Raw genomic sequence first — 23,435 nt, 5'->3', positions numbered from 1 at the left:
CTTAATACTTATTGTCAATGAGTTATAATTCAAATGGCATAGTTTTCTCGTGCTCAATTAAGAGGTTACGAGTTCGAATCTTCTATCTTTGTTAAAAAAAAAAAAAAAAGCCAAGACTCAATGCTCATTCTCCATCAAAAATCATGCAAAAGAAACAACCCTCACACACTAGAAAAAGAATAACAAGAAAGTTGCAAACACAAAATTCAACTAGGCCGTTAGTGTTCCCGTTCATGAGACCATAGCCACTGTGTCTGTGTGCCAAAGAGAAGAGTAGTAAGTAACAACTAACAACCCAAAAAGAAGAAAAATAATAAAATATCCAATATTACTCACCGGTAACCGAACCAACCAGTCCCTCCCCAAAAACAGAGAGAAGAATAATAATAATAAAAATAAATTGCTTATATATTCCTTTTCCCTCTTAAAACGGGCTCTGAAAGTTGTTTTCCCTTGGCACTCTCGTGTCTCTATTCCCCTCACCGATAACGGAATCCAAATAATCGGCGATGTTTTCACTCTCTCTCTCTTCCACCGTCGCCGAGTAACTCACAAATGCAACTACCTTAACTAGTTATTTCTCCTTTTTTTTTTTTTTTACGGTTGCTTTGTTCTGTGAGTTTCTCAACACTCCTATTTCATTTTTTCCGGCAGCCGGAAAATTATCCGGCGTGTACTCCGGTACGAAAGAACCAGCTCAGGATTCTGTTTTCTTTATATTTTGTTTCTGTTTTCCTTTGATCGGATCTATTTTTCGCCGTCGGAATAATCATCGGAAGAAAATCGACGGCGATGTCGAAGTGAGAACGAACTAGCTGAGTTTGATTGCTTTAAGCTAATAAAGAAATAGAAAGAAAAAATAAATAAATAAATCTAAGTTCGGTTTAGGTTGTTGAAGATTTATAAGAGGCGTATCGTATTATCATCATGTTCGATCTTAATCTAAATGCGGATTGCGACGATTCGACTCAGAACGGTGACTCGGCAGTTGTGATGCTGTGCGAGAAGCTTCCAGAAGGTTCCTGGAACCAAATGACGGAGTCGGCCGGGACATCGAACTCCTCCGTCGTCAATGCCGACGGTTCGAGCAACAACGACGACTCGTCGTGCTCTACGCGCGTCACCGACAACGCGCTCACTTTCAATTTCGGAATCCTGAAAGCGGACGACAACGGCGTCGTGACGAAGGAGCTGTTTCCGGTGAACGGAGGAGCGAACTTCGTTGATTCCGTGAACTGGCAGAAGAGTAAGTTTCAAGGAACGAACGGCTCGATTGATCTCTCGTTCAATCGGCAGGGAGTGGTGGACGGTGAGGTAAAGGTGGTTCAGGTTCAACAACCGGCGAAGAAGAGTAGAAGAGGACCAAGGTCTCGGAGCTCGCAGTACAGAGGCGTCACCTTCTATAGAAGAACAGGACGATGGGAATCGCATATCTGGTTCGTAATCTTCAATGGTCAAATATGAATTGTGAATTTCTGGCGGTTTTTCTTTTCCTTAGTTATGATTTTGCTTGATTAATTATTACAACTAGGAAGGACATAATATTATGTGATAGGATATATTGATTTTCATGTGATTATTTATATGTATGTATCTATATTAATTTTCATTTTTAAGTTTGTTTTGTGGTGTAGGGATTGCGGTAAACAAGTTTATTTGGGTATGGATTTCATTTCATTTTATTATTATAATTATTGTGAATTTTACTATTATTTTGAAACTATATTACATGATCATTATATTTAGCGTGTTTTTGACGAAATTGGTATTGAAAATTGTAGGCGGATTCGACACTGCTCATGCTGCTGCTAGGTAAATAAAACGTTGCACTTGTTTTGATTGATTGATTTTTTTGTGGTGATTGAACTTAGGAAACGGTTCTTTATACTTTTTGAGACTTCAGAATTTGATTTGCTATTTTACCTTTGCTTGACTTGGGGTTTCAAACAATTAGAGCCTATGATCGAGCTGCTATTAAGTTCAGAGGAGTTGAAGCTGATATCAATTTCAATCTGAGTGATTACGAGGACGATCTTAAACAGGTTAGAAACCTCACTACTAGCACTTGATGAGTATGAAAGTGGATGGTGCATAATATCACATCAGATTTCTGAACAATTTTCTTAATAATGAGCAGACGAAGAATCTATCCAAGGAGGAATTCGTGCACATACTCCGTCGCCAAAGCACTGGTTTCTCAAGGGGGAGTTCAAAGTACCGAGGAGTGACACTCCACAAGTGTGGCCGTTGGGAGGCTCGAATGGGACAATTCCTTGGCAAAAAGTGAGGACATGTTATTTTTCATATTAATTGAAGTAGTGATCAATTGTGCTTGTAGGATTAGATGTTGGGAATTCAAGTACGTAGTTGGCTGCAAAGAGAGTTGGTTTCTTCTGCAGCCTAGTACTCAATGGGTCTTTACGCTTTTTACGTTTTTGGAGAAACATGTATAAGATTGTAGTATGCATGTTTCAAAGAAACGATTGGTAAAAGGCGTTTCGGTTATGGAGATTGCGATGCTTTTCATGATGCAGGTATATATATCTTGGGCTATTCGACAGCGAAGTAGAAGCTGCAAGGTCCTAGTGATACGTGAATTACATTCTACCTGCACTGAATTTATTACCCTGAATTTTCAAGCTCACTAGCGCTCCAATCCAACCCGTGTATCCCTTTTGATTTTCTGGAATTCAGGGCTTATGACAAGGCTGCTATCAAATGCAATGGAAGGGAAGCAGTGACTAACTTTGAGCCAAGTACATATGAAGGAGAGATGAAATCTCCAGCCATCAATGAAGGTATAACAATGATCTATTTTGCTCCTCTTAATGTACAAGTGAGTAATGTTGTCACTGTAAAATTGAATTTGTGTTTGTTTTCTACAGGTGGCAGTCCTAATCTTGAACTTAATTTGGGCATATCAACTCCAGGACATGGTCTGAAAGAAAACAGGGGGCAACTCCAGTTCCCCTGGGTCCCTTACAGCATGCATGCTGGAAGAACAATGGTATAGTTGAACATCAAATCTACATTTTTTTAAGGTTCATTCAAAATTATGCTTTCACAAGCCTTCATTCAAATATGGCTTTCTCTTTTTGAAGGTTTTTTGTATAGTTCTATTAATTCTTCACGTCTTTGTCCTACCTAGTGATCATAACATGTCGGACTCTCTTTGTTTGCAGGTGGAAACCAATGTTAATTCAGTAATTGGTAATCCATCTTCAGAAAGGCTGGTTGCAACTGAAGAGCATCCTTCTCTGTGGAATGGCGTGAATCCTAGTTTCTTTCCCAATCAGGTAAATTTGCTATCTGATATCTCGTTTTAGAATTGGAGTTGATTGCACATTTCCTTCAAGTACTTCACATTAATGCGTTTGAATGATACCTAAAGTTAGAAGTTGATTTTTATGTTCAGGTATAAGTAATGAATTTTGTGAAATTTTGGCCAATTGATCTTGTTGGATATAAAGGGAATTGTATCTGTGTGTTTATATCATTTAATTTTCGTATTTCAATTTTGTTAAAAAAAAGTGCCTGAAAATATTATTTGGTGTTCAGTCATAAACAAAATGATGAATAATAAAGAGCTCAGCAACATTATATTTTCGCAAACTGTCCATAGAAGGTTCAGACGTTGCAACACTCTGCATCCATTGAAATTGAACTCTCTAGTGTAATCAATTCCATGATGGCATGCTTTATTATATGTGGCAAAAATCTTTGTTTCCTGGCTTCAAAGGAATGTTGAAATATATGGCAGGAGAGAGCTGATAGGATCAGCATAGATCATTCCAAAGGACTCCCCGGTTGGCCATGGCAAATGCACAACCAAATCACTGCTACCCCAGTGCCTCCTTTCTCTGTTGCAGCATCATCAGGATTCTCCATCTCAGCTACATTTCCATCTAACGCCATCTTTCCGGCAAAATCCATGAACTCAACTCCCCAAAGTCTTTGTTTTCCTTCATCTGCCGCTCCTATCAGCACTGCAACTCAATATTACTACCAGGCTAAGCCCCGGCAGGCACCACCCTAGCACCTGTAAAACAGATTGAAGACAAAACCATAAGAATTTGTTTGCTTTCAAAATTCTTTGTGAAATTAGGCTACTGATTGATGTATTCTAAAGACCTGAAATATGTTCGTTGCTGCTTGCTTAAACTGTTTGTAGTCTAAGAAGCTTAGCATGTATGCTTTGTGGATTTTTTTTTGTTTGTTTGTTTGTTTGTGAAAATTTAAGAAAACAGTAAATTCGAGTGCACTAGTTACTAGTTGCCCACCAATTTTCAGATTATAGTAATTGCTTGTGCACCCCAAAAAAAATGATTTAGAGTTAGAGTACGTAAATGATGCTTGCCATATATGTTGCAGTACTCACTACCAATATGGATTTGGCAAATAACATAGATGAGCTCAGTACTATTTTCAGAACAATGACAGTTAAATCAGTTTCGGTAGGTGAGCTAGAACCTAACGTTACAATGTTACTGTCTCTTTCCTTCGCGACTAAACCTAAGGACCAAAAGTAAAACAGATGCAGCGGTTTAAAGGCCGGTAGTAGTACACTAACATATATTTCGGGCAAGAAACTATCCTTTCTTTTTCTCTCTAAAACTTATTTTGGGAATTACTTTGGTTACTGGTTGGTGGTGGAGACAAAGTACCTGTCAGATCCAAGTGAAAGTGAGGTTAAAGGAAAATAAAAATTGAACTCTTATGAGATGTGAGTTGTGAAATTGTGATAAGGCACCCTGCGATTTTGTTCAAATAAGGATTGGCCACGTCCTACAGCAATACGCCAAATGGGTGACAGAAGTGATTGCACTAGTTACTATGTTATTATACTGGTAGCAAGCAGTACAGTTTCATTCAGATTTGACAGCAATGGAAATAAAATGGTCCAAACCTTTGGAATTGGATGTTACTGCTCAACACTCATGCCTCACATATTATCTCTCTTCTGTTCTGTTCTGTTCTGTTGTACCTTCTGAGCAACAGTTAAATGATAGAAAGAAAAAAAAAAAAGAACAGTCTTCTTTTTTCTGGGTCAACGGGTATAGGTGTTAAGGTTTATATGGGAGGGTAGTGTCTTGAAAACCAAGGGATGGAGATGGTTACCCTTAGCCTCCGGCCCCCACCCATTAGGGTAGGCTTATCAGAATAGAGTCCATTATTGTGTGAGTGCTATTGCTGGGTAGGGGACCAGCCCGCCCTTGTGTTTTCCCTCCCAACTAACTCCAAATAAGTACTACACACATAGACCCTTCATTTAAAGTTCAAACATATATATGTCACGTAACTACATAAAAATTCATATCATGCAAAATTCTAGCTTTATGTTACTGTACGATCATCACCAGAGAGTAGTTGAAAGAAAAAGACATTAAATCATTTTTAATTAATATGGATTAGTAGTGATTTATGATTTTGATCACTCTAGAATTTTCCCTCTACACTTCTAGTTTTGGCTAAAAAAAATTAAATAACTTAAAGTATAGTTTATTTTTACTACAATATGGCACGTGACATAAATACACATCATAATAAAAAAAAATTATATTATTTCAAATTTTCAATTTATTCATTATCTTAAAATGATTATTTGTTTTTAATCTTTAGCAACTTCAGTATCTTTACTTAGTAAATTCATAAGTTAATTCCTAAAATATAAGGAGTTACAAACAAGTAAAATATGAATTTTTGGTCATTCACTCATTTATGTTGTCATATATGATTGCATATGTTCTCGTTGTGAGCATCTATCCAAATGGTGGCCATATTCAACTATTCTCCCACTTCTTCAACCTCCATACTTGATGATACCAATCTAAATTCATAAATAATGTCATTTTCATGATAGACAAAGTTCAATTTGAACCACAAGCATTATCTTGATTTTATCAATCCTAAATATTTTATTTCATGGTTGTGAGTAGGTTTAAGTTCATTTTTGGATGAGATTCTATCCCATCATCATGCATCTTCCTTCCTCCTCCTGCTCCTTCTTTGGAGCATAAAGGTATCAACTATTAACAGTGATGGAATTTCTAGCAACATACACCACCTACCAATTACACAATATTTGCTGCTGTTACATCCACCCACTTTGGAAAATTATATTACTAAAAAAATTTGAGTTAAACCCAAAATAGTCCCTAAGATTGGCGTTATGCATTAAAATCGTTCCTGAGATTTCAATTGCACCAATTACGTTTCTGAAATTGAAAAAAATGCACCATATTAGTCCCTGACCTATTTTCCATTAACGACGTGATGACATGGCATGATGACGTAGACTGTAAGTGACACGTGGCATGCTGACATGGATGGTTGTGCCACGTGTCACAATGTTATTTGGCCTTGTGTTCGTTTGTGTCACGTGTCACAACAGTATTCATCCACGTGTTATCCATTATGTCATCGTTCTATATGCACCAAATTAGTCCCTCACTTTGCATTAAGTGACTCATTTTAGTCCCTAAAATTGAATGTCGTGCACCAAACTAGTCCCTTCACTAATATGGTGTATTTTTTTCAATTTCAGAGACGTAATTGGTGCAATTGAAATCTCAAAGACGATTTTAGTGCATAACACCAATCTTAGAGACCATTTTGGGGTTTAACTCAAAAAAATTTACTTGTGCATAATTGTATAAAGTTATTATATATGATAATTATGAACTTTAAATATATTAATAATAAATTTACTGAAAGGATTTTTGTACATTAGTCATATTATTAAAATGATAAATAAAAATATTATATATATACAAAAAATTAATTACTAAATCAATCATTACATAAATATATATTATTTAATTTATTTTTAATGTGTATTTTATATTCTAATAAATATTTTATACGAATGACTCATTTAATAATTAATTTTTAATATACACATAAGATGGTTGAATAATAAATCTTTATAATATTTAAAAAATAAATTTGAATCTTCTAAATTTTAAATTTTTACTTTAGAGAATAAAGTGTGATCTCTTACTCTTAAATTGTTTCTCTTTCATATTTTCTTTTGGTCCTACCTATGAAATAAATGGTGAGAGATCACACTTTACTTTTTAAAGTGAAATTCAAAATTTAGATGATCCAAATCCATAAAAAATGATGTCTAAAAGATTTGGCAAAAGAAAACAAATATTTAATAAGTTATTTAAAGTGTGTGCGTGCAAATATCCACGGCTCCATTTTAAAATTAAAAAACAAATCTATACCAAATAAATAAATAGAAGAACCTCAAACGCGTGGCTCCAAAGATGACACCGAATAACCAACTTGGGTTGGTCGAGTAGTCAGTTCACTCGTTCGCTTAAGCAAGTGTCGGGGGTTTGAATTTCGTCTTGTGCATGCAGCAACCCATTCGCTAGCGGTAGACCCTTAAATGGAGCTCCGATCCGCGACGGATTAGTTCTTGACCTGTCGGGTTTGAGGATACCATGGGCAACCAAAAAAAAGATGACACCGAATTGGGTTGTATTGGAAGCCCACATGGTGTGTAGCAGGCCTTTGTTTAATCCCATTTACTATTAACAAAACTTTAGGTGGCTTATACCCAAAAAAATAAAAAATAAAAACCCTCTTTAGGTGGCTTACCATCCCACTAACGTGTAACGTCACACTGTATCCTTTAAAAGGACTAGTAACTCTGGTATGACCAAAAACAAAAAAACAAAATAATAATTGGCATAAAACTCAAATCTGTAACGAATTAGTTTTGGATCTTTTGAATCAAAAAATACTGTGAATAACTAAAATAATAATAATAATTAAAAGTACCAGAAAATCTAAGAGTGTCTTGAAATTATTCAAGTCTTCATTAATTTGTGACTTAGTCCTACAATAGCAAGCAAATTGTTATCAGCCACTTAGACTACATATAAATTATAAATTAAGACACTCACGTGCAATTATTTTATATGAAGTTAATTGTTAGAAAGATATTAAATAATAATTTAGTCAAATATATTAAATTATTTAATAATTTTTAATTAATAATTTTATATAAAAACAATTATATATGAGTTTTTATCATAAATTATTTATACACCTAAAAATTGAATATTTATTAATATATAACATAATCTAAAGATAAAATAGAATAAAAAATTTAAATATTAAAGTAGGAGACAACCAAAAATAAAGAATAAGTGAGACAAATAGAAAGAGAACATATATATTATATTATTATACATTAAAGAGACACCAAAAAGATATTATATATTAAAGAGTAAGTATCAAGTAATTTATGGATAGTTCACCACTACCATCACACCACTATTTTTCACTCACCATCAAACTCAACCCCATCACAATAGCAACTACTAAATCTCCACTCTCACGCACAATAACAAGTATTTTTTTTTTTTCAAAAATAAACAAGCTTGACAAGAGAAATAGAAAACAGAAGGAGGAGAGAGATGAGGCACAACTAGAAACGGAATGAGAAGGGTGGATGAGGGCAAATCGGAGGCTGAAGGGAGGACGAGGGTGGCGAATTCGAGATGGAAATTTTACGATAAAGAATAAAATTAAAACTCTTTTAAATGTTAAAAGACAAAATTAAATCAAATTAAACTAAACGTTAGAAATAATTTTAAAAAATTTCAAAAACATTAAGAACAAAAGCATATTTTACCATATAAATTTCAAAAGTTTGGCTATACCCATCACAAAACCAAAATAAAATGAGGCATTTTAAATAAGCAACCCAACTCCATAAATAATAAATAAATTAACATAAAAAAACGTTATATTTAAAAACAGTTGAATACCTGTCACCCAACCCCATTCGACGATACTAGAGGTGCACATGAGCCGGGTAAAACTGGGTTTGATGTGACCCAGATCTGACTCGAAATATACATCGGGTCTAAATTAGACCCGAATCCGACTCTAGATCCGATGAAACCAATATATTTTCGGGCCACAATTATACCGGGTGAAAACCGGACCGTTAATATTACATTACGTTGATACCTTCTTGTAAGCTAGCATGTAAAAATATCCAAATTTCTAATACTCCAACCATTATTTAACATAGTAAAATTCACTTAGAAAAATATAACAAGAACCAACCCTTCTTCAAAATTAAAGCATAACCACATTCAATACTAAAGTATAACCACAATCAATCCTAATATTGTCTAATAATACCAAATATTTAAATCAATACAAATAACACAATATTATGCATTAGTCTAAAGTCTTATGCATTCTAAACATAAAACATTAACTTATAGTCTTATAATGACTAATAACACAAAATATTAAGGTTTACAATACTTAAATTCCACATAAGAATAGTCATGATCCATCACTAATAACACAAAATATTAATTGTGTATGATGACCGGGCCACCGGGCCGACTTCGGGTGACCCGAGATATGGCACGGACCCGACCCAAAATAATAACCGGGTCTATTTTTGAGACCTTTACCCGATTCTAAACCCAATGAAATCACACCAAATTAGCCCCTAAAATATTTGAGACTGGGCCAGACCTTCGAACCGGGCCGGATCATGTGCACCCCTAGTCGATACTAACTTTTTTTCCCCAATTTATATTTTGTCTATAGCTCATTATTCACCAATCACATCCAAAGAAGATTATGACAATTAACGACAAATAAACTCAAATCACAATTCAATTTTCTGCTATCAATATAAAGGCTATGTTGTTAAGTAATTTGTGTTATGCATTGTTTAACCGTAGTAGGATGTGTTATATATATTGAACCTGCTAATTCTTTTTGCCAATGACAAAATCCCATGCCCAATCATCACAATGTGATGCTTTCAGTCCCACTTCCAATATATTGTTAGAATCCATCCCGACAACGATATTACATACCATTCCAAATATTCCATAAAATTTGCGCATGGTAGTTGCCTATTAACACAATTTATTCTAACCATTAGGACCAAGAAAATCTCAAGACATTTAAGCCATCGCGAAAAAAAAAAAAAAAAAAAACACCTTTTTTTTTTCTAACAAAACAATGAAACATCAAGGTTAGGATGAGGCAAGTTCTGAGACTTGACAGGGTAACTAAATCATAACATGTTTCGACTGAAGGGGCAATCAACTATGGTTGCTAGCTAGTAGCTACCATGTTTTTATACCTGTTAGTTCTTCAGTCTGATTATTTAGTTTTAAATGCTTTCTCGAAGTCGAGCATAGTTGCGTGCATGGTAGCTAAAATTTCGATTTAACTCTTAAAATTTTTTGATATTATGATTTTAAATGAGTTAATCAATTTTACGAAATTTATACTAGGTCTGACGATTTTACGATTTAAATATTAAGATTTTATGTTTTACGTACTTAATTTTTTTTTTCGATTTCACATAAAATCTCGATTTTCTCTACCTTAGTTACGTGCAATATTTTTTAGAGTAAAATCTTTTTCGTCCCTTGTCTTTTTTTAATTTAAATAATTTGCATTTGCATATTAAAAAAGGACAACCCGCCCCTTAGTGAAAAAGAGGTATAAGAAGCGGATTGTCATTTTTTAATCGTTAAGGTGCAAGTTGTTTAAATTTAAAAAGGATAGGGGCCAATAAGAAATTTTACTCTATTTTTATATTTAATTACTCTATTAGTTCCTATAGTTTGACCAAATTTGCAATTAGATATCTCTCTCTCTCTAATATATATATATATTCAATTAGATCCCTACACTACTTTAATTTTATAATTAGATTATTTTTATGTCAAAAATATTAAAATAAACAAAATATTTCGTCCAAAAAATATGTGACAAAAAATCTAATTAGGTTTTTATTTGTCAATACTTTCAATTTGAGAAGAAATATTTACTTAACTCTAACATTTTTTACATTATAAAATATCTAATTACAAAATTAAAAATAAAGTAGAGACTCAATTATATATATATATATATATATATATATATATATATATATAAGCCTAATTAAAAACAGTAAAAATAAAAAGACCAATAGAATAATCAAATAGAAGTACATAGGACTAAATAATGACTCGAGTTGAGTCTTCCAATTATAACATACATTTATCTCAGTATTAGTTGTTATTATGATTATTAGAGTCCCTATACTTTGGGCAATTTACATAAATAAAATAAAAAAATACAACAATTAGAAAAATCAGACGCAAATGCAATAAACTTAATTATATATAATTTGTGACACTCTAACGCGGTTTCTAATTACACGTAATCCACTAGATCTTGTCGCGGATTACGTTCAAACGCTGCGAACACATAAACCGCTACACCCTGTAACGGTTTATGAAGATATAGGCCCTGTATTTCGCGAAAGACCCTATAGTGGATTATGAAGGACCTGAAACTTTGGAACAAATTCATGAATACCAGTATAATAGTAACAACCCATGATGTAAAATGTACGAAGTCATACAAATATACTCGTCATAAGTAATAAGTCATAAGCGTCGTACAAATATATGAAGCCATAGAAAATATAATAGCCACAAGTCATTAACACTAACACAAAATAAATTACTACATAAGTCATACAAATATAATAGTCACAAGCCATTAACACTAACAGAAAATAAATAAGTCATATTTTATACAAATATAACGGTTGGAACTAACACAAGGGGCGCTACTGTTGGTCACCACCATCATCATGATCGTCCCCAAATGGACCAAATAGGTGCGAACCTGTGTCACATTGAGTCGGACGCCTAACTCTGGTCGCTCGCTGATCTCCAGGTGGAGCATCCTATAGACTCACTCCAAATGCAGATGGCGGCGTCCCCCCATGCCAAACCAAGTCCCCCCCCCCCCACGCCGGTCTGTCACCCTCAATATGCAAGTGGAAGTCAGTCATGCACCCAGAAACAGGTTGTTCATCTACGGGCAGCCCCAACTGATATGCCACATCCTGGAGCGTGACAGTACACTCTCCGAACGGCATATGGAAAGTGTGGGTCTCAGGCCGCCACCTCTCAATAAATGCGCTGACCAGAGGCTCATCCAACCAGAACCAATGCGCGTTCAGCCTAGCCAAGTGGTACAACCCAGCCCTCTCCAAATAAGGCATGATCCTATCATGTAACGGCATATTCTATTGCCTGCGAACGCTATAAATACATCGAGTTGGCTGCATATTCAAAAATAAAGAACAGCCGATTAATTTCTAATACTGACATCACCAAACCATAATTTATGTTTCAAGACATAAACTACCTAGGTTTTAAATCAACTTCAGGACAACAAACATCACAAAATTAAATCAACTTGTAAATCTTAAATTTCTATTAGTAAACCATACACCTCCAAAAAATCAGGTTTCAAATTTCCAACTTTAGATAATTATTGCAAAACTAACAAGAAGCCATAAATCCTACATTTCAAATTCCAATCTTAATTTCTAAATATCTAACTTCAAATTTTCTACATTTAAATTTAAATTTTAAATTTTAATTTTCAAACCCTAAACTAAACTAAGGTTCTATTTTCCTAATTAATAAATAACTTCCTTAAGATTAAATAAAATATTCAGATATTATCCACCTCAAAGAGAATAAAGAGACTTACTTTTTCATTAATGGTTCCGGCTATGTGAACAACGCTGTTGAGTCGGTACAAGCGCCTTTCATCTTCCATAGTTCCACTTAATGGAACTACTCCAAGAAACTCACCATAAATCCAACCTTTTTTCTCTAACTTCTCTCTACTTTCTCTCTCTAAGTCACTATCAACACTCATGAAATGAAATCCGCTATACACTTACGCAGTTTTTATAGTGAATCACTCCCTTCATAATCCGCTACAGGGTCTCACGAAATACACTTTGGACCTATATCTTCAGCTGCGTTTGAACGTAATCCGCCTGTCGCAGATTACGTGTAATTAGAAACCGCGTTAGGGTGTCGCGGATTACATATAATTAGATTTGTTGCATTTGCGTCTGGTTTTTCTGATGGTTGTATTTGCGTAACACTTTTTTCTATTTATTTTATTTATGGCAATTGCCCCTATACTTTCAATGATTATTATTATTATTATTGAAATATCACATAATACACCAAACTTTAGTCACATATATTAGGGATAACTTTGTTTGGATGCACACAATTTTAGGTTTATGAAGATTTCATTCTAACCCCTCTAAATGAATATATTTCTACTAAGCCCCTTAATTACTCTATTTTTTATTTATCCCTTTAGTTGCTTAAAGTCTAAAACTATCATGGGTTATATTTCTATTATGCCCCTTAAATTACTCTATTTTTTATTTATCCCTTTAGTTGCTTAAAGTCTAAAACTACCATGAAACCCATGATGATTTCTCGTTGAGTGTTGCTGAGATTTTCAGCTTTGAGCGTGACAACCAATGTGACCTCCACCAACAGCATCGGTGAAGCCCAACACTATTGTGTGCTTTGTACTAGTCTGGATCAGAGTCGCTATTGTGAGAGGGGTGAAGACCGCCATTCTGTAGAGGCGAGGATGATGCCACTGCTGCCTTCATCCCTACAGGCATTGGCACTTTTGGGTTGCCACCTACTCTTCCTCTACCCAGCTCCCTCCTCTCATCCTCTCCCTCCCATCAACCATCCAATATCTGCCACCTCTGCTTCCTCTTCTTCCTAGCTTCATCCACCTTTGCAATATATACATTAAGGGGGCAAGCTAGAGATGCGTTCATTTAGACAGGGAGAGTTCAAATCCATAATCCTATCCCTTGTGTTCTTGTTATGCCACAATATTCGAGTACACCTAATGTTATTTGTGTTTTTTGATAAATAAGCTAGGTAAGTTATGCTCATCACAGCTTTGCTCATTACGAATAAAATTAACACCACTTTATCTACCTAAACTTAAAAACTTATTATTTTTCAGAAAATGCAAATCAACCAACGAAACTGTAACAAATAATATGCGGCAACACTCTCCCATCAATTGTTAAAATAAGCATTAAAATATTAAGTGTCTTGCTAAACAGTTTTGGAGATAATATGCACATTGTAACAAATTCGGGAGATCAACTTGTAGGCATTGTTATTTGTTAGGATTTAAGATAAAGGAGAGAAGTGGAAAAGAATTTAACTGGTGAAATGGAGTGGAGTAAAATTTAATAGCAAACAAAGGAAGCTCATAACATTACCACGGGCTCCCATTCATTCTCAAAACCATCAACCCAAACAAAAGTAGAGAGAGAGAGAGAGAGAGAGAGAGAGAGAGAGAGAGAGAGAGAGAGAGAGCTTGGAGATTTTTTTAAGGGGGAAAAAAAGGAAAGGAGCCAATTGGCTTTGCCGGACATGCCACAGTATTACACCACATACCCACAAGGGAGGTTAAACGATACGGAAAAATACAACAATAAATGTGACTTAAACTATGTGATTTTTTTTGAACCAACAAGTTCTCACCCTCCGAAGGGAAAACACTCAACTAAGATCTACCTGCTAGCACCGGCAGTTTGATCACATTAGTCATTAGCATTGATGGTTGACGTCTTGAAAACACCAGCACAGCTCCCGTCCGCAAATCCAGAACTGGAATGGATTAGAAAAAGGGGAACATGAGGGAATAGTTACAGAACAAGACAATGTTTATATGACGATAACATTATACCCCTTCATTAAGGCTTAAAAAAAGGCACTTAATTTCATTGTCATATGCACCGGCAAAGTGCTAATGTGATATAAACCAATTAAACCATAAAGACTGAATCAAGAGAACAGAAGATCAATAATTACCAACTGCAGCTATAGATTAATGCTTCTTGGGAATTTCATCACTAGGTAGCCCAATACAGCATTACACCAATCCGGAGTCAGTCTCATCTCCGTGACACAAAAACTGTTCTGTCCAATTCTGCACAGCTTCACCAATGCCAACAATAAGAGAATACATAGGCTCGCAAGGTCACATCCCAAATGTTCTATTGTACAGATCACCAGAATTTGGCATCCGATATTTTGAATCATCATATCCCGAGTAAAATTTATTGAATCCAAATCTTTCATTTCTCAAAAGTTCAGCCACGCCTAGATTATTTCCACTTTGCATCTCATTCCACCCATCCCACTGGCCATTTGACATGACTGCATTCGTAGATTGCTGCAGAGACATCTGAGGGTATGGGGAAATATTACTGACCTGGGATTGGTCTAACCTTGAAGATATACCATAAGAATCTCCAAGCTGAGAAAAGGTATTCCCAATATCCGGAAATCGAAGATTCTGTTGAGGCTGTGAGAGAGATCTTTGCATCAATAATTGAAGTCTGGCCTCATTATTATCGAAGTAATTTAACTGTGGCATGAGATTAGATCGCATGTCAAGTGCTGGGGTGTTTAGTGCACCTTGAAATCTCCCTTTACCAACAGCCAAAATAGCAGGGTCCATAAATTCAATATCCCCTGCACCACCGATATTTCCAGTTGGGGGTGTTTGATATGAATTTCTCAAAAAGGAGGAATGGTCAAGCAATGAATTCCCTGTCAAAAATAAGAACATTCATTACCAGCCAATAAATGATTTCAAAAAAGGGCAAGTCAAGAGACATCATAACTAACCAGGCATCGAGTCATAAGCCGGCTCCACTCTCTCATGAGAAGAAAAGCCCGGTGGTGGCGGCCTGCTTGGAACTGAAAATCCTGGTGGGGCTGAAACCTGTGCTCTTGAAACAGCTGTAATACAAAGGAGGCATGGTGTAAGATTATACAAAGCCTAGAAACAGCTAACATTTGCTATAATATTATGAGCAAGTGATATGATTTTCATTCAAATCAGTGATCAACTTAAAACAATACAAATTTGAAATGTAATCTTGGTTGGTATGTATATAAGCAATTGGCATTTAGCCTGAGCAAAATGAAAATCATGGATGACATACAAAATTCTTTTTTCCATCTAGCAACCCATCAAAAGCAAAGACGAATCAGCTTTGCAGGACAAAATAGAACGTCAAAATTATTCTAACATACACATCAATATCCAGTACAAACTAATAAAATCACAGAAGTGATGATAGTACCAAGCAAAAGGGCGAAAAGAAGTGGTGTGTGTGACATAGAGGATATAACAAAACCAATATCTGCCAGAAAAGAACTCAATACAAATTTTGAAAATGCATCTTCCTAAATGTTAAAGCAAAATGGCCCAAAATGGCATGTAAGAGTAGTGCAGTCAGTTTAAGGGAAGTTATTTTTATAACCACCTGAAAGCTTGTTATTAGAGTGAAGAAAATGACCACTGCTGATATTTTCAGCATCCTCGAAATTACTTGTGGAAAAACCATTTGCTATGCCCAATTTATCCATATAGTAATCTCCTTCCACAAAATCATGGATGACAGAGGACGTCTTTAGCTGTGGTTGGCTCACACCATAAGATGGATGCACATCATGGGATTGAAATTTGGATTCCTCCTGCCTCGCAAAAGAGAATCTAGATTGATTATTACTTTGAACTTTCCAGGAGCTAGATTTCTTCATCGAACCAGACTGGTTTTCAGTGTTGTCACCCAACAACTTAGCTAAATTATGTGGTGATGTCATTGAATCATCCCATGGATCCAAGTCCATAGACAATATATTTGAAATTATACTACTCTCACCCTTATCAATAGCACAATCTCGTCCAGTATTAACTGCTTCACTAACTAATCTTCCAATGCTTTGTCTGTTCCTTTCATCAAGCAAACCATAAGAACTGCTGCTGACCAATTTTTCAGGGTATCCACTATATACAGAGGAATTTGAAAGATATTCATTCCTATCTCTTTCATTAGCTGACACAGAACCAGCATTTGCACCAGTACATGATTCACCAAGCTGCTGAAGATGAGGGCTAGAATGGCTTGATACATGAAGGAAACTGGTTGACTTTGGCAAATAAGATCGGCAAACAACTTCTGGATCCTTAAGTCTTTGATTATCAAAAGATGCTACATCATCTTCAACACTATCTGAAACTAATTGTGAATGAGAATCCAATCTCCAATCTAAATGTTCCCTTGAACTACAAACCCCATTATCTGAGCTAGCACCTTTACCAGCCTCATTTGAAGTTATTAAATCTCTAAATTTGTCAACATTTTGCTGTGTTCGTTGAATTTCAGGAGATTTAATCAAGAAATCAGAAGGCGGGCTACTAGGTTTGGTTATGCTGGAATTTTCTTTTGCAGCATCTCCATCAATGTCAATGGAGGATAACTCACAGGACAAATTCTGAATCTCTTCATTGGTAGCAGTAACTGCTTCCTCAGGACCAGAGCTGCATGATTGTCCAGTGATGTAAGTGGAATTTACGGTGTTTAGTGTAGTACAACTACCTCTATCACTATCTTGAGAAGTCAGAGAAGACAACTGGCTATTCAATTTTGTAGGCACGGGAGAAATGTCCGAAGCCAAAGTTTTATCACCTGTACTAGCCACAATGTCGACACTATTGTATTGTTTCATGGGTTTCAACAGCCCATTTTTCACTCTAGGCATACCATGACTCCCATCACCTGATGGTGGCCTTTTTGTCACATCACAATGCAATGCAGAAGCCTGAACTGTACCAACAACAGCAGCAGAAAAAGGTAGTGAGCTGCCAACTGTATCAGGTTTTGCCTTGGATGGTCCATTTTGACATGATTGACCTCCCACAGAGGGCTGACAATTTGTAGTTTGGGTTCCCCTAGGAAAAAACAAAATATATGTTGGACACAATTATCTCATGATAATTCACCTTTCAAAGTATATATACCACATATTACCATACCATGAAGAACTAGAAGGAAGAGCTCCAGGTCTCCCACAAAATCCATTAGGAGGTGAACCTCTTACCGTGCATACAGAGTTCTGATTCATCATTAAATAGAAAATGTCAGTTTATTCCTATTCAACTGATGGCTGCACAAATACACTTCACAAGTAGTTTAGCAATTGCTAAAAGATGAACAGACAACATATCGAAAGATAATCCCAAAAAGAGGCAATAGTACACAACAGGAGAAAATCTTACACTTGAAGCATTTTTAACAATAGGCTTTGCCGAGGAGTTATTCATGCCATCATCAAACGGTGGAGGTAATATACTCCCCGTCCTCCTTTGCGTGTTGTTTGTGGCACCAGTGATTTGCTGAACTCGACTTCTTCAAAACAAGAGAGCAAGTCAACAAACAATTATATAAAAGCACTACATTCAGTTCAAGATTCAAAAAAAGAGATATGTAAAATGAACCCCCAAATACATAACAAATGATCTAATTGACTTTACTAAAGAAAAAAATCATCATGATAAAAAAATTGCTGAATATCAACAAATGATAGATGTTATTTTTAACCGAAAAGTTTTGAAAAGAAGTTATAAAAAAGTACCTGGTGTATGCTGAAATTATTTCATCTTTTGTAAAACTATCTTCTTGAGAGCCAACCTCATGTAGATATAAACAATCAGGATTGCTGCAAGGCTGGTTATAGAGATATATCCCCAATTAAAAGCATATTCAATTAAGGCACAATTTAAAAAACTGCAAACACAGTATCTTTCATACCGCATTTCGGAGCCATGCATGACAATATTTTGTGGTCCCAAAACAAGCCCTGAAAATGAGTTTAAAGGCGAATATAATTGTTAACCAAGACTTTGGGTCATACATGCCATATGCAAACCAAAAAAGATAAATATGTATGTTTTTTGTACCTTAGAGGTCTACCCTCCAAAACAAATCCATGTACATTTTGAATACAGCGAATTGCTTCTTCCTCCTTTGAATAAGTAATATATCTGAAACAAAACATCCAATTAGGAACTGCCCATTAAAGTAATTAAACATGTTTGTACAGACGGACAGAATATATCAAAGAAAGGGCCACAAATATGCTGCCACCTTTTTTAAGTCCATGCTACCTATAACTTGTTGAAATCATTTTGTTGGTTGTAAGAATTGTTCAATAACCCAAAACAACGCATAACAAAACACGGCAAGGTAACCGAGAAAACCATAATGCCAGTGAGGAGAAAACTAAACCACACAATAAAATAACTTACACACTGCATGTCTCATTTGGAAACTGCTGAATGACACCAGCAGCTGTCCGCGACATCGACACTTTTAAGACCTTCCCGTACTGACCAAAATATTCTCGGCGCTGGAGAAGCTGCATAAATGGTGATTAAAATAAAAAGGAAATTCAATCATGGAAAGGACTGAAAATCAAGGATGAAATATTCTGAATTAGAAAAGGCACCAATCAGGTACTCAAGCAATGAGAAGGTAAAAATTTTACTTCTTCATCTGCCAAGTTGAGAGGCAACCCAACTATGTAAACAAGGTTGCGCTGAATCACTCGCACGCTACTGAGCTGCTTCCTGCCATCAGAAGATTTAGTCTTTGCTTTCTGATTCTTCATCTTTTTCTCCATATGAATCTCATTCACCAATCTATAAGCAAAACAAAAATGGTGAAGGGCTAGTTTCACTTTCTAATAGCTTGGAATGTTAAAAAACTAATAACGAAAACTTCTTTGTCTGACATTATCAGTTGTTCCACGTGAAACATAAGTTGAGATCTCCTAAAATATATCTTGTTGAAATAAATTATTTTGACAAACCATGCTAGGGAATGAAAATTGCTTAGGGAATCAACATAACGTTTCCAAGAATACAGAAATATATGGTTAACATAACAACCTCTCACAGTTTGCAGCCATCCCAACAATCTTTTCCTTATCATAAGGGGAACGACATGCAGGGCATCGACCCTCTGTGTCATCCTTTTCAGCCATGTCCATTATGTGATGCCAGCACCAGACACATATCTACAAAATTAAGGAGAGATTAAACTGACATTCATTGGAATGAATCTTGTGATAAAGACATATAATCAGGAAACCAAACATAGACAGCATCTCGTATATCACAAGTACAAGTTGAATTGATTTGAGAGAAAAAGAAGGCATACTGTGTTTTAACCACCATTTTTAGCCTCACCGAAGTTGAAACTCCCTCCATCCCTTCTCTTCTATCACTTTCACGTTTTGGTACAACAATGAGAGAAGATGGGGAAAGGGAAGGAGCAGGAAACAATCACAACAGTACAAACTAATATAGAAACACGCCAGTCATGCCGCAAATTTAATAACAAAAAAATATCAACAACAAATGCCAACTCAAAAGATCTCAAGCCAAATAAATTCAGCGTAATAACGGCTAAAACTTGAAGCTTAAAAAATAACAATTGTTCAAATATCAAGATTAACGAAATGTTGTATACAATAAATAAGTAACTAAACTGACAAGGAAATCAAGTAGCCTTTACAAGATGAATATAAAACGCTGTTTTCTTCTGAAATAAATAAATGTCACTATAAAAGCTTCCTAATCATTTCAAGACCATAAGATATTATATAGGGTCAAACCTCATAACCACATTTGCATGGCTTCAACTGCTGATCGGTCAAATCCATCTCTTCAGCACAGAGAGGACAAGTCCTTTCTCCTTCGTCACTCATGATGGCTCTGAATGTAAAGAGGATAAGCCATAAGGCCCAAGTTAGTCAACTAAACATAATTATATCATTATATCAATAATAAATAATTTTCGTCATAAACTTTAGCAGAACATTCTTCTAATAGCCCAAAAAATTGAAGAGAGAAATGACAAAAAGAAAAAATAAATCCACACCCAGTGAGCTCAAAGAAAATAGGACACATGAATCACCCCCCCCCCCAAAAAAAAAAAGAAAAAAAAAAAAGATCAATCGAAGCACAACTTAATCATCATACACCAATCAATATAACGACCAAAATTCAAAGTTCACAGTGTCTCTACACACTAAGGCATACACTTCAGAAACACAGTAACCAACAACCACCGCTCAAAAATCTGAGCACCGGACATAAGGCAAAATATGATATAATAAATCGACATTAAAAAATTATTAAAGAAATAAAGCGAGTTCAGAATCCATATAAACCCCTAACCCACCCACACAATCTTTGGACTCCATAAGATTCAATTAACAAATCATTGCCAAAAAGATCTTTAATGAATCAAACACAAGTACGGAACAGATCAACTGGACAACCCATCAAAACACATAAAATCGGATTAAATAACAATAAAGAACGATAATCAATGAGAACAAAATATCCAACATGTAAAGCAAAACCGAAAAGACGAGCTCCAAAAAATTGAAATCAGAAAACAGGCGAATGAAAACAGAATTCCATGACGTCAATAGCGAGGGCTAATTTGATTAATCAGAAAAACCAATTAGGGATCTAAGAGAAGATGCATCTTCTCTTCTCTGTTCCAATTAGGAAAGAAAAGAGAAATTAGGGTTAGGGATTGAGGAGTCGGCAACTCACAGTGTTGAGATCGAAACGCGAAAAACTGTGAGGATGAGATTGTCTCGAAAGCGAAGAGAGAGAGAAATAGAGAGAACAAGAAGAAGCGCACGATAACGAAGACGAAGAGAGAGAGAGCACAAAAGGGCAGAGAAAAACCACAAGGTGTCTTTTAAAAGAGAGAGAAAGAAAGAGAAGGTGCTGTTTGGATGGCGTTTTTGGTTCTCTTCCCTCTTTTTATCTGCGCGTCGCTGTCATTGTGTGCATCATAGAGGTCACTTAAATGGCCTCGGATTTGTAGCTAATTACGACGATTGCCCCTCACTATTTCATGTTCTGTTTTGTCGAGCTTCTTTAGCCACAGCTGGTTCGAGTGTTTTTGGTTGGGATCTTTCCGGTAACACGTGGTGCTCCCGATGACTGACACCTGGCTCTTCTTTTAGATCCGACGAATGTGCTTGTAGACAAAATAATTGTCACTGGAATATCGACATATATTTTTTTAAATGTTAACCAAAGTTAGGTATTGAATTTATATTTAATATTAAAAATATATAATATATTTTTTAGTATATGTTTTATGTGAATTATTATTACACTAAAATTTTACCAATATCTAAAAAACTTAGTCGAATATGAAAAGTTAATCAAATGAATTTTGTTATTATTATTATTATTATTATTATTATTATTATTATTATTCTAAAATGGTGATTTGTCTATTAAATTTTTGAAAATTTTAAAATTACTCTTACTATTTAATTTATGTCAACGTCATTAACAATTTTTATTTCAATAATACCATTTTTATTTTCCTCAACTTTCTTCTTCCTCTTTGCTTTCCTTCCCAACTTTTCTTCACTAGTCCTCCATAAACCCTTTCTTATTCATCATTGTCACCTACTTCCTCCACCTCCTTTTTCACCCTAACCACCACAACAACCATATTGTGCTAACAATAGCAAACAACTTAGAAATGCTCTATGTACTGATTGATGATACGAAGCTAATTAAAGCTCAATGAAAATCTTTCATGTGTGTCTCCCAGATTTGCAAGGGAGCTAATCCTATTCATATCACGCCAAATTCAACTTCATTAAAATAGTACCCTTCATCACCCTTCATCGTTAGGATTTGAATATGTCCACGGTTTTTCAATCTATTATTTTTGTATGTCTTATTACAACAATGTAATGGACAATAATGATATTTCGGGTAGTGGAAGGAAGAAAAGGAGATGGCGCCGACGTGTTGTGCGGCAAAGGAGATATGGTGATGATAGTGATTAAAATTTAAAAGGAAAAGTATATGAAACAATGTATATAGTGAACAACAGTTTAAAAGGTAGCGTTTGTTTGCAAAGATTAGAACTGAGACTCGGGGACAAGAACTCAGTATTATGTTTGTTGGTATTTAAATTTGTGTTTCTGTCTCCAAAATTTTAGTATTTTAGTACTTTCAAAAAGTAGGGACATTGGAGACTGAGATTTTTAAAGACAGAGACAGAAATTTTAATAATATTTTGTACCTAAAATACCCCTATTCTAATTAACTAATGTCAACTTTACCCTTTCTTTAGATTAGAACTTCGGTGTTAGCAGCCCCCTCACTCCATCTTCTCATTTGTTCTTCGAAGTCTAGGTTGCAGCCTCTATATCGCCAGTGTCAGAATAGCCACCTCGTCGCCGCCGTTGTAACCACCACACGGTAAGTGAGTCGCCATCGAAGTTCGTCTTCCTAGGCCGCGTGTTCTCATGAGTCTTCATTTTCTCCTTCACAGGGCAACGTTCGAGGAACCCAGTTGAAAGAGTCTCCATGTTGCTATCGAGTTCAACAACTTCCTTGTCATCGTCATAGCTTGTGTAACCTAGGTTAGTTGTGGCCAAATTTCTTTACTGATTTTGTTCGTTTTTTTATGTCGCGACTAACATTCTGTGGATTTGGTTCTTTGTTCTACTAGATGCATAGAAAGAATCTTTCTTTTTCTCTCTTCAATGTGATTTGGTTCATTGTTCTAATGTATAGATGTGTATATAGCTTCTGTGGATTTGATTATATGTTCTCATGTCTTGTTTCATTAATTTTGTTTGTGTTGTGCTTCTTATGAATTG

General features: G+C 35.4%; 2 protein-coding genes across 5 annotated transcripts; one reads left to right on the top strand and one right to left on the bottom strand.

Annotated features, from left to right (window-relative positions):
- Positions 1–419: 419 nt before the first annotated feature.
- Positions 420–4,264, top strand: TOE2 (target of early activation tagged (EAT) 2). 3 transcript variants are annotated; one of them, XM_016331876.3, is made up of 10 exons: positions 427–1,436; positions 1,635–1,660; positions 1,782–1,812; positions 1,955–2,042; positions 2,138–2,283; positions 2,535–2,579; positions 2,695–2,798; positions 2,886–3,007; positions 3,183–3,296; positions 3,761–4,264. In XM_016331876.3, the coding sequence occupies exons 1-10, from the start codon at positions 928–930 to the stop codon at positions 4,034–4,036; spliced, it is 1,461 nt and encodes a 486-aa protein (XP_016187362.1). In that variant the 5' UTR covers positions 427–927; the 3' UTR covers positions 4,037–4,264. The 3 variants fall into 3 exon arrangements, with proteins under 3 accessions (XP_016187363.1, XP_016187362.1, XP_088365586.1); XM_016331877.3 differs by lacking the exon at positions 2,535–2,579 and having other exon boundaries at positions 420–1,436; XM_088509460.1 differs by lacking the exons at positions 427–1,436; positions 1,635–1,660; positions 1,782–1,812; positions 1,955–2,042; positions 2,535–2,579 and having other exon boundaries at positions 2,119–2,283.
- A 9,839-nt stretch (positions 4,265–14,103) lies between these two features.
- On the bottom strand, positions 14,104–21,677 carry LOC107629165 (RNA binding (RRM/RBD/RNP motifs) family protein). Of its 2 annotated transcripts, none has more exons than XM_016331879.3 (14): positions 21,346–21,677; positions 20,394–20,493; positions 19,666–19,793; positions 19,263–19,416; positions 19,024–19,133; positions 18,676–18,759; positions 18,527–18,575; positions 18,351–18,442; positions 17,995–18,121; positions 17,752–17,831; positions 16,199–17,667; positions 15,555–15,668; positions 14,733–15,476; positions 14,104–14,528 (listed from the first exon to the last, which is right to left on the bottom strand). In XM_016331879.3, the coding sequence occupies exons 2-13, from the start codon at positions 20,484–20,486 to the stop codon at positions 14,902–14,904; spliced, it is 3,075 nt and encodes a 1,024-aa protein (XP_016187365.1). In that variant the 5' UTR covers positions 20,487–20,493; positions 21,346–21,677; the 3' UTR covers positions 14,104–14,528; positions 14,733–14,901. The 2 variants fall into 2 exon arrangements, with proteins under 2 accessions (XP_016187365.1, XP_016187364.1); XM_016331878.3 differs by having other exon boundaries at positions 17,995–18,124; positions 21,346–21,575.
- Between the last annotated feature and the right edge of the window lie 1,758 nt (positions 21,678–23,435).

Source organism: Arachis ipaensis, chromosome B3, assembly GCF_059453495.1.
Source record: "Arachis ipaensis isolate K30076 ecotype BB chromosome B3, ASM5945349v1, whole genome shotgun sequence".
Classification (NCBI taxonomy): Eukaryota; Viridiplantae; Streptophyta; class Magnoliopsida; order Fabales; family Fabaceae; genus Arachis; species Arachis ipaensis.
Note: the sequence above shows the minus strand (reverse complement) of the source record. Positions and strands in the feature narration are given on the sequence as shown.